Consider the following 13277-nt stretch of genomic DNA (forward strand, 5'->3'; position numbering starts at 1 on the left):
ATGTGGGATTGATGTCAAGAATATTCTCAGGTGGAATTATTATAATACAATTTTCCTTATTTTTTTTAATTTTATTGTGTAGATACCTAAATGTTAAATGCTTTTCTTCGGTTGATCATTTCAATTACTTGGGTTTAGTGTAATAATCATGAGCACACATTCATTCCATTTTTAAAATTTAACAAGTTTTATAATAATTATCATTCTAACTCATTGTTTCATTTAACATATCCCAAATTAACCCGTTTAACCTGTTGATCAATTTAAGGTGACTCGTTTTACACCGATAACCCATACACAACTTGGTTTTGCCCTACTTAACACACTATTTGAAGAATGGGTCATAATCACCTATAATTGTAATTGCCTACTGACTACTAATTAAGTAATAACTAAGCATATGTGTAACATTCAAACTATGTACTCGTCATCCAACCACCGGCTCCAGCTACCCAACACCACCTCCGTCCACCACTTGTCCGCCGTCAAACACCGCCCACATCACTATTCACGTCGCCATCATCGCCCACCATCACCACAAGTCAAAGATCATCTGATTACTGATCAACTAGAAGCACAAACTACTCATTGGTTTCAATTTAAAATAAATCAAAGTATCAAACACTTGACATGATGCCAAGTTTCCACAATTACAAACTCGATAACACAATCGAACACAATACACAAAGGCATACCGAATTAAACATCAACTTATACAAAACCAGTAGTGTATGTTCATGCAGGAAGAGAAAGAAGCATGGGTTACATATTAACTAATTCAACAGGCTACAATCAAATTGGCCATTTGATGAAGTTATTTTTTCAGCTTTCACAACCATGTCAAGGGTGAGAGGAACAAAGCTTTTAGATGGGCCATAGAAATGAGGGAAAACATTTACACCATCCACATTTTCATATATTAATCCATCTCCATGCTGCAAAAACAAATCCAAATCACATAACATATTATTCACTTTGGCATAATCAAATAACTAGAAGCATAATCTAACATGCAATCGTTCGTAACTTATTATCGCGATTTGATCGTTTGTAATCTTCAAGTGAGAATAATCAAACATAGTACCTTTTCACAATCGATCTGGAGCAGGAAAAGATCGTCTGTAGTATTCGAGTAAAATCTTTCTAAGGTCGATTTCACCTACAATAAAAAGGTTGCATCTTAAAAAAAGAAACAAATAAAGAAAAACAGTTGAAAGTGAATATGTAAATATTAATTAACCAAAATCAAATAATTTAGGGTGCACATGATTTTGGGCTAAAACTGAAACTTCGGTTTATCAATCTTTGAAAAGCGTTTGGTTTCGGTTTTTTTAGTTTCGCCTTTTCGGTTTTGCCATTTGAGCTTAAAATTTTTGCCCCAAAATAATATATTTCGACCTAAATCATTTTGTTAATTATTAAATTGATCATTATACAGCCAAAATTATTTTAGTTGCGTATTTTATTAAATTCTTGTAAATTACTTAAAATAAAAATCTACAATTTCGGTTCGGTTTTTACAAAATCATAAAAACCAAACTGTCGGTTTTTGTTTAGATTCGGTTTGTTCAGTGCTATTAATTTTAGCCTTAATTAAATAGACAAAGAACCTGATTGAGGCTGCTAAGATGGATAAAGCCTGAATCTTTATCGAGTTGTTGACCGAATGTAGATTTATTAGTTTGCAGTTCCGACCACTCGTCGGCTGTACTGATTCTGTAAACGAACTGTTCGGTTTTATTCGATCCTGTGTTTCCGGCCATCGCCTGCTTGATTCCGGCAAGTGATTGAAAATTAGTAATTAGGGTTTATAAGTTATAACTAGAATACGGATAATAAAGGATGAATAGATTGAGTATAATGTATATACAACACAGACAGCAGTAACTCTGATGATGATATTATGATCAGCGTACCTTAACTCCGAGAGATGTCCACCGACAACGAGTGAACTGATCGAATAATGCCCCACGTTATATTATGTAAGACCACTAGTCCACAACCATGTATTGTATGGAATGACTTATTTCGAGTTGTTTAACTAAAAGTTGAAAAACGTTTAACAATATTACTGCCACTAGTACATATGTAACTTTTAACTAAAACACGTAATTACTTAATTTAAAACACAATTTATTCTTAAAAAAAATTTATTTAAAATGTTTTTTCAGATAGCTTTATATATAAAATGTATGTGTAAAAATATGATTGGTTGAATTAAAGATGCGTCACCACCTCTTAAGCCACTTACCTTGTTATTCAATTAGCACTCAATGAGGCTTGGCGCCCTTATAGCACATTCGTTTCACAACAGTTAAAGGAATTCAATCGAAATTGAATTTTTTGTTTCTTCACACGAAATGGCGTGTTTGGTTCAGATGAAGATGGAATTGGAATCTAAGTAAATTCCAATTTAAGTGCATTCGTGTATATGGTTCAACGTAACACGCTTCTATTTTTGTTTTTTGAGTTATATATATGGGTACTCTATATACTCTATTGCAAACTTAAAATATGCATTTTCATTTAATTTTTTTTTACAATGTCTACACGTAATTAAAAAACCGAAAACAATCGATGACTTGGGTTACGATTTTGCGTAATAACCGAATCGTGCTCAAGGCTGCCAGTTAAATCAAAACAGGCTAAACTCTATTACTAAAAAATCTAAATATGTATATCCAAAACCAAAACACACTTTGTTTATATGCATTTACATCTACCCACAGATCAACAGATTAATCGATCATCATCAGCGTTCAACCGTATTCTTCACTCCACACGAAGAAGTCTGATCAATTCCAGTCAAAATCAAAATCATGATCACAACGGTGGGTAGCACCAATCTCAATTCAATCTATATCTAATCAATTTATTATTATTATTATTATATCTCCTCCAATTTAACTACAAATTAACTAACATGCATCAGCAGCAACGAAGTCCTACGGGTTTACAAAGCCCTAGATCCCCAAATTCACAACCTCCTCCCCCATTTCTATCAGTATCTGTTACTGATCCTGCTAAAATGGGCAACGGCGTTCAAGCTTATATCTCCTATAAGGTCATCACTAAGGTACGTATTTCAATTTCACCATTCAGATATTATTCGATTAACACTAGTTAGTTAGTTAGTTAGGGTTTGTATTTAGTTTTAAAAGCCCTAGCGTTTGGTGAACTCAGGATTAGTACTTAGTGAGGAAGCACGGATCCGCTCCCCACTAATGGGTCTTGGATCCAATGAGTCAACAGGGTAGGATACGGTTAACTGCCAACACGATATGAACCCAATTGCCTAAAGTCCAATGACTAACACCTGCAAAACAGACACCGTGAGCTCGTTACGGGAAGGACAAGAGGGGGGGTCTTCCCGTAACCACCCTCCGGCGTGAGAATAAGTACTGTTCTGTAGAAGATAAGCACTTAAGCAAATTGAGAGAGTACAGTGGGAGTGAATGGATACCCCATGATGATTGAGAGAGTATTTATAGCCGAAGGGTGTAGGAAGGTGAATGGGCCAGCTGTCCCTTAAGAAGATTCCTGCATAACCGTCTGGACATGTGTCCTTATGCGATAGGTTTGTTTATACGTTGCATGTGCATGTATAACAACCTACACACGTGTCTCTTTGTCACTGGTTAATAGGAGAATATTGGCCATGTGCACGGTTATAACGACCATACCACGTGTTATTGGTTGATTGGCCGTCGGATCACGTATTGCTCAAGAAAGCATCTTGGTAAATCTTCTAGAAGGTAATTGATTATTGACAGCTGTCCCGGAGCATTACCTCGTGGTTATTCATGCGGAAGTATATTCCTTTCCTGCGGATGACCTTTGAGGGTGCTACGATGCTTCCGCATGTGCTATGAGGGTGTTTCTTCCTCAAATGATTTATGCGGATGGTTCAGATGTCCCGCGGGTGCCTTATGAGGGACTTCTGGTTAACCCGCGGGTATTACTTAACGGTATTTGGGTCTTTTTGGTACCTTACCTCTATATTATTCGATTAACACTAGTTAGTTAGTTAGTTAGGGTTTGTATTTAGTTTTAAAATCCCTAGCGTTTGGTGAACTCAGGATTAGTACTTAGGAATCTTAAATTTATAGATAATGACTTAATTGCCTCAATAGATTGTTTGATATCTCGGTGTGCAAAGTCGGTTCGGTTAACCATAGCCGTATGGTCGGTTTCGGTTGAGTGTCCAATGCTTTTATTTATTATTTTGTTTTTGTTGAAAATGGTTCGGTTATGGTGTTCCAAGCTCAATTATGAAGTTTCCAAGCTGAAACATGTCAGTTCCAAGCTCGGTTATAGACAGTTGCAAATAAAAGATGGAATTAGAGGTATAAAATTTGAAAATATACAAGGTTCAGTCCGGTTTTGTTTAAAGTAAGTTAATGAAGACACTTTAACCATAACCATCACCGAATGGCCTGTTAACTAGATCTACATAACCTTAACCGATCAGTTTTTTCGGTTATCATTCTGTTTTGCCTCACCCCTAGTCTGATTAATATCAATTTGATGGAAATCGTGTTCTATCCAGCTCTTGTTATTAGATAAATGCTATCAGTTGGATGCAAATCATGTATCAGAAACATATTATTATTTTAGTTACATTCAAGTGTTTTACTTGCAGACAAATTTGCCAGAATATCAGGGCTCAGAAAAGATTGTCATTAGACGGTATACTGATTTTGTTTGGTTGCGTGATCGTCTTTTTGAGAAGTATAAGGGTATCTTCATTCCTCCACTACCAGAGAAGAGTACCGTAGGTAACGTTTCTGTTAAATGATTACTGACAACATTCAAGCAATCACAATTGTGGTCAATAGAGATAAATTTGAATTTTGTTTTCTAATATATAAATCCCTTTTTCATGACTGATTTTGACATAACTAACGCAGAGAAATTTAGATTCAGTGCCGAGTTCATTGAAATGAGGCGTCAAGCATTGGATACGTTTGTCAATAGGATTGCATCACATCATGAACTTCAACAAAGTGAGGATCTGCGAATCTTTTTGGAGGCTGATGAACAGGTAAACGTTATGGTTTTGATTTGACCACTTGCTTAAAATATGGTTGAATTCATGAGATAAGACATTATGGGTTTGATCTTTTAGTTAAAATATGGTTAAATGCATAAGATGGTAACAAACTTCTATCCAATCTCTATTTCAAGTAACAGTTTTTTTTACTCTGAAAAGTACTGTTTAGAAATACATCCTTAAACTTTCAAAAACTTCTAAGGTAAACCATACAGGTTACCAGACCACAATGATGACTTGTCGGTACCTTTGGCCATTTAACTTCTTTTTAAGGTGGCATTTAGAAACTGGTTACTGTTGTCAAGGTAGAAGATTACCTTATAAGTTTTGAAAGCTTAAGTGTTTTTTATGATGCAAAGAAAGTTGTTTACCTGAAACCGTATTTCGTAAACTTTCTATGCAATTAACCTTTTTATAACTGTTACTGCCCTATAAGTACACTATGAAATCATTTATGACAACTTCTTCTGTTTTCATGCATGAACACATTTCTCTTTCCTTCATTTATGTTTGTGACCGCTTGTTCATTTATGCATGTTTGTTTGAGTTCGATCATTTACGTTATGATTTTAGTTTTTAGGCCCATTACAATATAGCCTGGTTTTAATAACTTTTGAAGCCCAACAAATTGTTCACTTTTGCTTTTAAATTTTAATTAGGTTTAGCTCAGTTATGTTCATTCATCTATGTTCAATTACGTTCTTGAACCGTTCATTTATACTGTTAACGGACATAAACGAAAACAAGCACGTTTGTTCTTTTAAAGAACGAACCCGAACATGTTTGTTTTTTTAAAGAACAAACACAAACAAGAAAACTTTGTTTGTCTAATTGTTTGTGTTCAATCGTTTACAAGCTTATTTTTCAATGCTGTTATTTTGCAAAACAAGTTGATTTTTTAAGTAGTTTAAGTAATTTATTATTTGGCTGTTTTTGCAGACAATGGAAAGAGCAAGGTCACAAGATATTGGAATCTTCAAGAAGAAGCCATCTGATTTGATGCAAATCTTCTGGGTAAAATATAATATTATATTTTTTTTTAATAATTTAACTACGGTTCTTGGAAAATTGGTATTTTTGACTTGATTCTAAATGTTTTAATATCATATAATGAATGTGACAGGGTGTTCAATCTAAAGTTACAGATGTAGTTCTCGGTAAAGAAAAGCCAGTGGAAGAATCAAATCCCGAATATGAGAAATTTAAGAATTATATATTTGAGCTTGAGGATCATTTAGCCGAAGCCCAAAAACATGCATATCGTCTCGTAAAGAGACACAGAGGTATAATAGTTTGTTTCATCTGTAACCACGCAAATAAAAAGTTCAGATTAGAAGCAAACAGGTCAAATTAGCCATGTAAATGAACACGAATGGGGCATGTTTTTATTTTTCTGTTTAACTTTAACCTAACAAGCAATCGGACACGAACAATTAAACGAATGGGGTTTTTCTGTTCGTGTTTGTTTGTTAAGAAAATGGACATGTTTGTGTTTGTGAACATTATAAAGTATAAAGTTGGACCTAGAAAGTTATTTAAACTAGAAAAAGTTGTAACAGGCAAAAAAAAATTCTAAGGAATATATTAACGAACGAACTTTAACAAATGTAAACTAAAGAACGTAAAAGAATTCAACATGAACGAACTTAAACGAACGAGACATGCATTCAAGTTCGTCTGTTTATCAGATAAACAAACTTCCTGTCGAACGGTTCATGAACCTCACTGAACATACGGTTCGTTTACAAGCCTAGGTCAATTGGGTAGAAAGTTGACTTTAAGTGTATTCATTTAATTGTGAAAATTTCTTAATTTCTTTAAAATTGATTATTTTTGATATACTATATTTTTTGTAATCTGAATTTGCATAATTATTGTTACAGAATTAGGGCAATCTCTAGCAGATTTTGGTAAGGCGGTTAAGCTTCTCGGTGCTTGTGAAAGAGATGCTCTCGGGACTGCGTTTTCTGAGCTCGGGGCAAAATCAGAGACATTATCAATCAAGCTGCAGCGAGAAGTTGGTTTCTAATTTTCTATCTATTATTTTAAATGTTTACCTCTGTTTCTAAATAATCTCATGATTTTTTTATGTGCTATATTGTTAAGGCCCACCATCTTTTAATGAATTTTGAAGAACCGTTGAAAGACTATGTGCGATCTGTGCAATCAATTAAGGTAAGTGTTTTGACTTTCAAATTCTGTCATTTGACCAAATGCGTTGGCCCGATCCATGTGTTTTATGATATGTGAAACAGGGTACAATAGCAGAGAGGGCTAATGCTTTTAAACACCAGTGTGAATTGGCTGAAACGATAAAGCTAAAGGAAATTGATCTGTATGAATTTCATTATTTTATGCAACAATTACTGTAATTAAGAACAATATTTAATAACTGTAATGATGGTTTTATACGTTTTATATTTATGTTTCAGGAACAAAATGAGGTTGATTCGATCTGAGAAGTTGTTCGATGCAGAACATGAATATGAGGAGGTAAGTATGATTATCTATCATTCTTATTCTTCATATATATATATATTTTAATTTAACAGATTCTAGAATAAATAAATTTGACCCACTTATTATAAACGCAAATACAGCTTAAAGCGGATAGTCAGGAACCAACAAGGAGATTTGAGACGATTGTTAAGTTGATGAATGAAGAAATTGTGCGTTTTCAAGAGCAAAAGACGCAAGATATGGGTCGGGCTTTTCACGAGTTTGCAAAGGGCCAGGCTCGTTTATCCAATGCTATTGCTGATGCGTGGCGAAGCCTTCTTCCAAAACTCGAGTCTCTCTCTGTGTCATAACGCGTGAGTTTTACTCGTTATGTTTGTGTTGTGTATTTCTGCTTAACAAACATAAGGAACATTCTATATCTTTATTTTCTCAGCACTTTTTAGATTTTGTGTTTCTGTTTTAACTATATACCAGAACCAACATTTGAGTTTAGTTGTAGTTTGGTTCTTTTGTTATTTATGTTTGAACACAATCTGGGTGTCTTTATGTCTTTATAAAGGTCAAAGCGGTCCATTGGAAGCCACATTAAAACATAAATTACCTTTTAACAAATGCAAGTGTTGATAATTCAACAGGTGTGTTCCTTTGAACCAACCAAAGAAAACATATGTTGTTTTGAAAATATATTCAATATTTACTTTTATGGTTTTCATGTGAAAGATGCTTTAGAACACATTACATTTGTTTGTATGGTCAAGTTAATAAACTGAGAACGATGTCAATAACGAGATTTGAACCCACAACCAACTAACATAATATAACGAGCTACTAATGCCAATGTTAAACCAATCAAAACCATCAGTTTGATTCGTAGGTCGAAAATTGATCAAGACAACCAACACTGTAAAATGTAACTCGTTAACGACCGTAAATATGTCAATATGATTTGCTGATTTCATTACCCAAAACATTTCCTAATTTTAGTGATTTTCGATTCTTTATGCATTCAGTCGAGATAACACAAAAACTACCCTTATTATGGACAACATTTTCATGTTGGGAGAAACTCTCTACACGGGCGACATCTTGCTCTAGTCAAATTAAAAAATTGTAATGCATGCATGTTTTATACACATTTATTAAAAAAGTTCATCTATGTAACATGGCTCTAATCTCGGTTTACGAGAATGGTTTTGTTTCGTTGACGACACACAATCACATAGACTGCATTCCATATATTCGAAGACCAAGAACACAATTCCTTCTTGATGTTATTCGATATATATCCATGGTGTGCTTATTACACCTTTGTTTCTCAAGAGAACACGTAACAAAGACTTAGGGTATTAAAGAGGGATAAAAGAGAGTATATATTGGAAAATTTTCGTAAAACAGCTACGAAGAGTCGAAGACAGTATTAGTGACCAGTAAAAATGGTCAAAATTGTTTAGTGTCGAGTAGGAATGTTTACGGTCCGGTTTTGTCTTTGAAAAATATTTTGAATCAAACTGCTAGCTACAGCCTACAACTTAGAAAAAAGACAAAACCAAAATGTCCGGTTTTTATTTTTAATAAGCATAACATTGATATTTAAGGAAAATGCATAGGAAGTTTCATGTCTTAAGTTCTTTTGTCTTATTCTACTACATATTGTTCCCAAATAATTGTTGCACAACTTAATTCCATACCAAACATTTGCAAGAATTTTCTGCTTTATTGCAAAGGTGAAGACGACCGGTCTTCACCATATATATATACATTACAATTTACACACACGTGTATATACACATACACATACACATACAAATACATATATATATCTAGGGGACCATATATAGGCGACCCACATAGCAAACACCAATAAAAAGACATTTTTTGTTATATATATACTATTCAATGTTTGAAGAGATATAATACTAGTTCCGTTAAATCAACTCGATCCAACCCACGGTACCCTGTCAATATATGGGACATGGTTGTGTCGAGTATACCTGTTGTATATATGCATGACAAGTTGTGTGGGATGCATGTTAACCAAGTACCGCTAATCACATATGCAATGGTCACAATTACATCATTTTGGGGTCACTACTCCTTGACTATGAAAGAAAATACATGGGAAAATTCCCAAAATGACCACGAGTAAACGCGCAACCTTCACAATCTTTAACAATAAGCTGGTCCTCACCATCTACAAAATATAGTGTAGGGTCGTCGTCACAGTTTTGTTTAAATAACTGGGTTACCTCACTATTTCTTCATCTTCTCCACAGACTCGCAAGAAAATGAGGGGGCCTACCAAATAACCATGCTTGGCCATATATATGTGGGGTCTCAGAATGTCTAAATATGTGAATTTGTTTTTAATAAAGTGGAGATTGGTATTTGAGCATAAACAAACTATTGGTGTTTTCAATTTGTTAGGGTTCACCGGATATTCGGGAGTTATCAGTTTGAGAGCTTAAATAGGAAAGACTATTTAAAAATAGTCGGAACTCGGACGGTTTAAAAAATGGTTGGATGGTTTTAAAAATGGTCAGACCAAACGAATAGCTGACATGTGACTTGATTTTGTTGGCTTACAATTCAGACGGCTAGGACTTGTGAAACGGACTGGGCAAGGATTTAATAGTAAACATTTTGGGGATTTTTGATTTTCGTAGGCATTCTTAGAAATGTGACGGTCAAAATGAACGTTTTGGGAATTTTTTTTCTCAATAATATCTAGAATATTTGCAAATAAGTATTAAGAATCCATGTCATGTACTCTATTACAACTAACTTATATTATCTTGCTCTTTATATTGCAGTTATTCTTACGTCAAGTTACGCGTTCAAATATCTTAAATATGACACCAGTAAAATCCAGCAAGTCTTGCATGAATCTATAGTTAATTTGGACCAAGTAAATGATGCATGCATGTGATTGTGTACTATTGTCCACACAAGAATCCACTTTTCTAGACACTCAGAAAATTCCTAGAAATTCATGTTTCTTAATTCTTCTTATTCTCGTTTCTTTTCACTCGGTAACAATATATCCATAGTTCCACATCTACATCTATATATTAACGTTAACATGTGTATATACAACACGTTTTGCACTAAAGATTCATAAGAGGCGTACAACTTATTCACGCATTTTACTTCAAAAGAAAACGAAACAAAACTAAAAGAGATCGATGACGCCAGGGTTCAGATTTTACCCGACTGAAGAAGAGTTGATAGCGTTTTATTTAAAGCACAAGATACAAGCTGGCACGAAACCGAGTGAGATAATGCAACGTATCGATCATGTCATACCGCAACTTCATGTTTATGATTTCTATCCATGGGATCTCCCTCGTTAGTACTTTATTTCATTTTACCACTTATTTTAACCTCAAAACATGCAATTTTAAATTGGTTTCTTTGTTCACGTGTTTACTAATTCAAACCATGATAAAAATATTATTATTTTAAGCATAGAACACGCTTCTTTATCATGCATGATCACAAAAGTTATTTAACCTAATTTAAAACATATTCCTGTTATCCATGCAACTATAATACATTATTTGAATTAATATATATATATTCTAAGGTACGTATAATCTGACCCTTAAAATTTCCTTAGGCCATGCTTACTTTCACAATTCGTATGCGTATTAAATATTAGAATAAAACGAACTTTTAAGTTTTACCCTTTAAAATGTTTTATTATGCATTTGAAGGTAATGCATGATCATACTAATAAAAATACATACAAGCCTTTATTTAAATTGCTAGTCTAACATCGATGTTGCTTTTTTGTTGTAAAAAATGGCAGAATATGCGGGCGAGGTTTGTCTAGGAGACCCCGAGCAATGGTTCTTTTTCATTCCTAGACAGGAGAAGGAAGCCCGAGGGGGTAGGCCATCCCGCCTCACACGTTCTGGCTACTGGAAGGGGACAGGATCTCCGAGTTTCGTTTACTCGTCAAGTAATCGAGTCATCGGGATCAAAAGAAGCATGTTGTACTACAATGGTAGAGCTCCCTCAGGAAAGAAGACTAAATGGAAAATGAATGAATACAAAGCTTTCCAACAAGAATACTCCTCAAACAATAACACTACACCTAAGGTATAGTTTCTATGAAATCAGTCTATAAACTTGCCAAATTTAATAAGAAATTGATGTTTCACGAGGTGTAAACGAGCCAAGACAAACTTGAACCCCCCCTAGACTCGAGTTCAGCTTGCTTAACTTATAACAATTAACAAAGCCTGAGCTCTATGTAAACTTTTCAAATTCAAGTTCATAACTTTATTTTTATCCATACATAATTATTTTTATGTATTCATGATCATAATACTCCCTCCATCCAATTTTAAATGTCATGGGACCCAAAACACACAAATTAAGAAATATTTGATCATTTTATTTTATGAGCTGTAAAATGACGATAGTGTCCTTTAAGTTATTATGGACAAACCATTTTTCTTCCTTGGCTAAAAATCCACTACTTTTTGACAATAATAGTAAGGGCACAATTGAAAATTGAATTTATATGCATAGAAATGACATTTAAATTGGGACAATCAAAAATGAAAAAATGAACATTTAAAATGGGACGAAGGAAGTACAACATAATGTATATTATCTATCTATTTTCATCATAATTATATAAATACATAATAGTTATCATGTAATACATATTTATTATATTAATTATCATATCTATTTAAAGAGTGCTCATTTACATATAGTCAAGCTCTCTCTTGGACTGTTTATTAAATAAACTAAAATTTGATTTCTAACTCAATTTAATCTTTTAACAATCTGATCTTAAGTTGCTATGAGATGCTAGTCTAATTTACCCTGCCATTTTATAAATGTCTATTTCTTTATTAATTATTACTAATTTAATTTTATATTTAAAATATAGTTGATCCAAGAAGTGAGTTTATGTCGCGTATATATAAAATCAAACTGTTTGAGGTCCTTCGACCGAAGACCAGTGGCACCAGTAGTTGATCATCAAGCCCTTCAAAACATTGACCATCATGCGACCACATCAACTGATTTTATGGCTCAACCGACAACGCAGATGATTGCGAGCCCATTCGATTATAGTCAAATGACCGAGGATCAACCCTTGTGGGAGTCGGAAGAAAATCTTAACTTGTAACTTTTTAAGTGTCGTGGATTGTCAAGAAAGTTACAAAATGGTTGCTTTAACCAATGGTGTTTCAGACGTTGTTTTATCGGTCAGACTGGTGGACTGGTTAAACAGTCCGGTTATGAAAACATTAGCTTTAATTTTAGTTAGTTAATTGATAATGTACATGCAAACCCTAGTACGAACTATATATTATGTGAATTATGTAATGGTGTTAATGTTCGACTAGAATCCTTAGCTAGTGAATATGTTTTGTTTCATCATGGTTCACTACTACAAAGCAAGGAGATGTCACATAAAATATAATTAAGCGCACCATATATAGATAATAGATTCATAATTAGGTTACCTTAAATAAGCCAACATGTCATTTAAGATTTACTAAACTTAAGGGTTAAATTTATTTTACAAAGGGAAACAAAATGAAAAAGATGGGAAATATTTGTAGTCACACAAAAAAACCTCTCTAAAAAAACTTTAAAAAAATAAAAAAAAATCATAATTCAAAATTTAATAAAAAAAGAAAAAAGTAAAAACACAAAAATGTTTCCACTGTCTTTCTCGTTCTCATAAAAAAAACACAATGGTAAGTGAAAAAAATCGTTTATTTTCGTTATTCTAAAT

General features: G+C 33.6%; 3 protein-coding genes across 4 annotated transcripts; 2 read left to right on the forward strand and 1 right to left on the reverse strand.

Annotated features, from left to right (window-relative positions):
- Positions 1-656: 656 nt before the first annotated feature.
- On the reverse strand, positions 657-1836 carry LOC143529313 (uncharacterized). Its single transcript, XM_077025137.1, has 3 exons — positions 1611-1836; positions 1085-1159; positions 657-935 (listed from the first exon to the last, which is right to left on the reverse strand). The coding sequence occupies exons 1-3, from the start codon at positions 1761-1763 to the stop codon at positions 774-776; spliced, it is 390 nt and encodes a 129-aa protein (XP_076881252.1). The 5' UTR covers positions 1764-1836; the 3' UTR covers positions 657-773.
- An 887-nt stretch (positions 1837-2723) lies between these two features.
- Positions 2724-8005, forward strand: LOC143529342 (sorting nexin 1-like). Of its 2 annotated transcripts, none has more exons than XM_077025161.1 (11): positions 2724-2831; positions 2936-3076; positions 4643-4778; positions 4911-5044; positions 5993-6067; positions 6177-6336; positions 6937-7070; positions 7160-7228; positions 7309-7388; positions 7486-7546; positions 7654-8005. In XM_077025161.1, the coding sequence occupies exons 1-11, from the start codon at positions 2820-2822 to the stop codon at positions 7861-7863; spliced, it is 1212 nt and encodes a 403-aa protein (XP_076881276.1). In that variant the 5' UTR covers positions 2724-2819; the 3' UTR covers positions 7864-8005. The 2 variants fall into 2 exon arrangements, with proteins under 2 accessions (XP_076881276.1, XP_076881275.1); XM_077025160.1 differs by having other exon boundaries at positions 2726-2831; positions 2933-3076.
- A 2574-nt stretch (positions 8006-10579) lies between these two features.
- On the forward strand, positions 10580-12914 carry LOC143529314 (NAC domain-containing protein 90-like). Its single transcript, XM_077025138.1, has 3 exons — positions 10580-10858; positions 11322-11614; positions 12420-12914. Exons 1-3 carry the CDS (start codon positions 10696-10698, stop codon positions 12660-12662), a joined length of 699 nt encoding a protein of 232 aa, XP_076881253.1. The 5' UTR covers positions 10580-10695; the 3' UTR covers positions 12663-12914.
- Positions 12915-13277: the final 363 nt, after the last annotated feature.

Source organism: Bidens hawaiensis, unplaced genomic scaffold (genome assembly GCF_021521415.1).
Source record: "Bidens hawaiensis isolate Kalapana, Puna unplaced genomic scaffold, B.hawaiensis_p1.1 tig00008535_1, whole genome shotgun sequence".
NCBI classification, from domain to species: Eukaryota; Viridiplantae; Streptophyta; class Magnoliopsida; order Asterales; family Asteraceae; genus Bidens; species Bidens hawaiensis.

Excerpts from the sequence above, each read along its gene's own strand:
- LOC143529313 (XM_077025137.1), bottom strand. The coding sequence starts at position 1,763 with ATGGCCGGAAACACAGGATCGAATAAAACCGAACAGTTCGTTTACAGA. Across the intron at positions 1,160-1,610 it reads ATCTTAGCAGCCTCAATCAG|GTGAAATCGACCTTAGAAAG; the intron begins GTTCTTTGTCTA and ends TTTTTATTGTAG. Across the intron at positions 936-1,084 it reads TCCAGATCGATTGTGAAAAG|CATGGAGATGGATTAATATA; the intron begins GTACTATGTTTG and ends TTGTTTTTGCAG.
- LOC143529342 (XM_077025160.1), top strand. Across the intron at positions 4,779-4,910 it reads ACCAGAGAAGAGTACCGTAG|AGAAATTTAGATTCAGTGCC; the intron begins GTAACGTTTCTG and ends TAACTAACGCAG. Across the intron at positions 7,389-7,485 it reads AAGCTAAAGGAAATTGATCT|GAACAAAATGAGGTTGATTC; the intron begins GTATGAATTTCA and ends TTTATGTTTCAG.
- LOC143529314 (XM_077025138.1), top strand. The coding sequence starts at position 10,696 with ATGACGCCAGGGTTCAGATTTTACCCGACTGAAGAAGAGTTGATAGCG. Across the intron at positions 10,859-11,321 it reads CTATCCATGGGATCTCCCTC|AATATGCGGGCGAGGTTTGT; the intron begins GTTAGTACTTTA and ends AAAAAATGGCAG. Across the intron at positions 11,615-12,419 it reads ACAATAACACTACACCTAAG|TTGATCCAAGAAGTGAGTTT; the intron begins GTATAGTTTCTA and ends TTTAAAATATAG.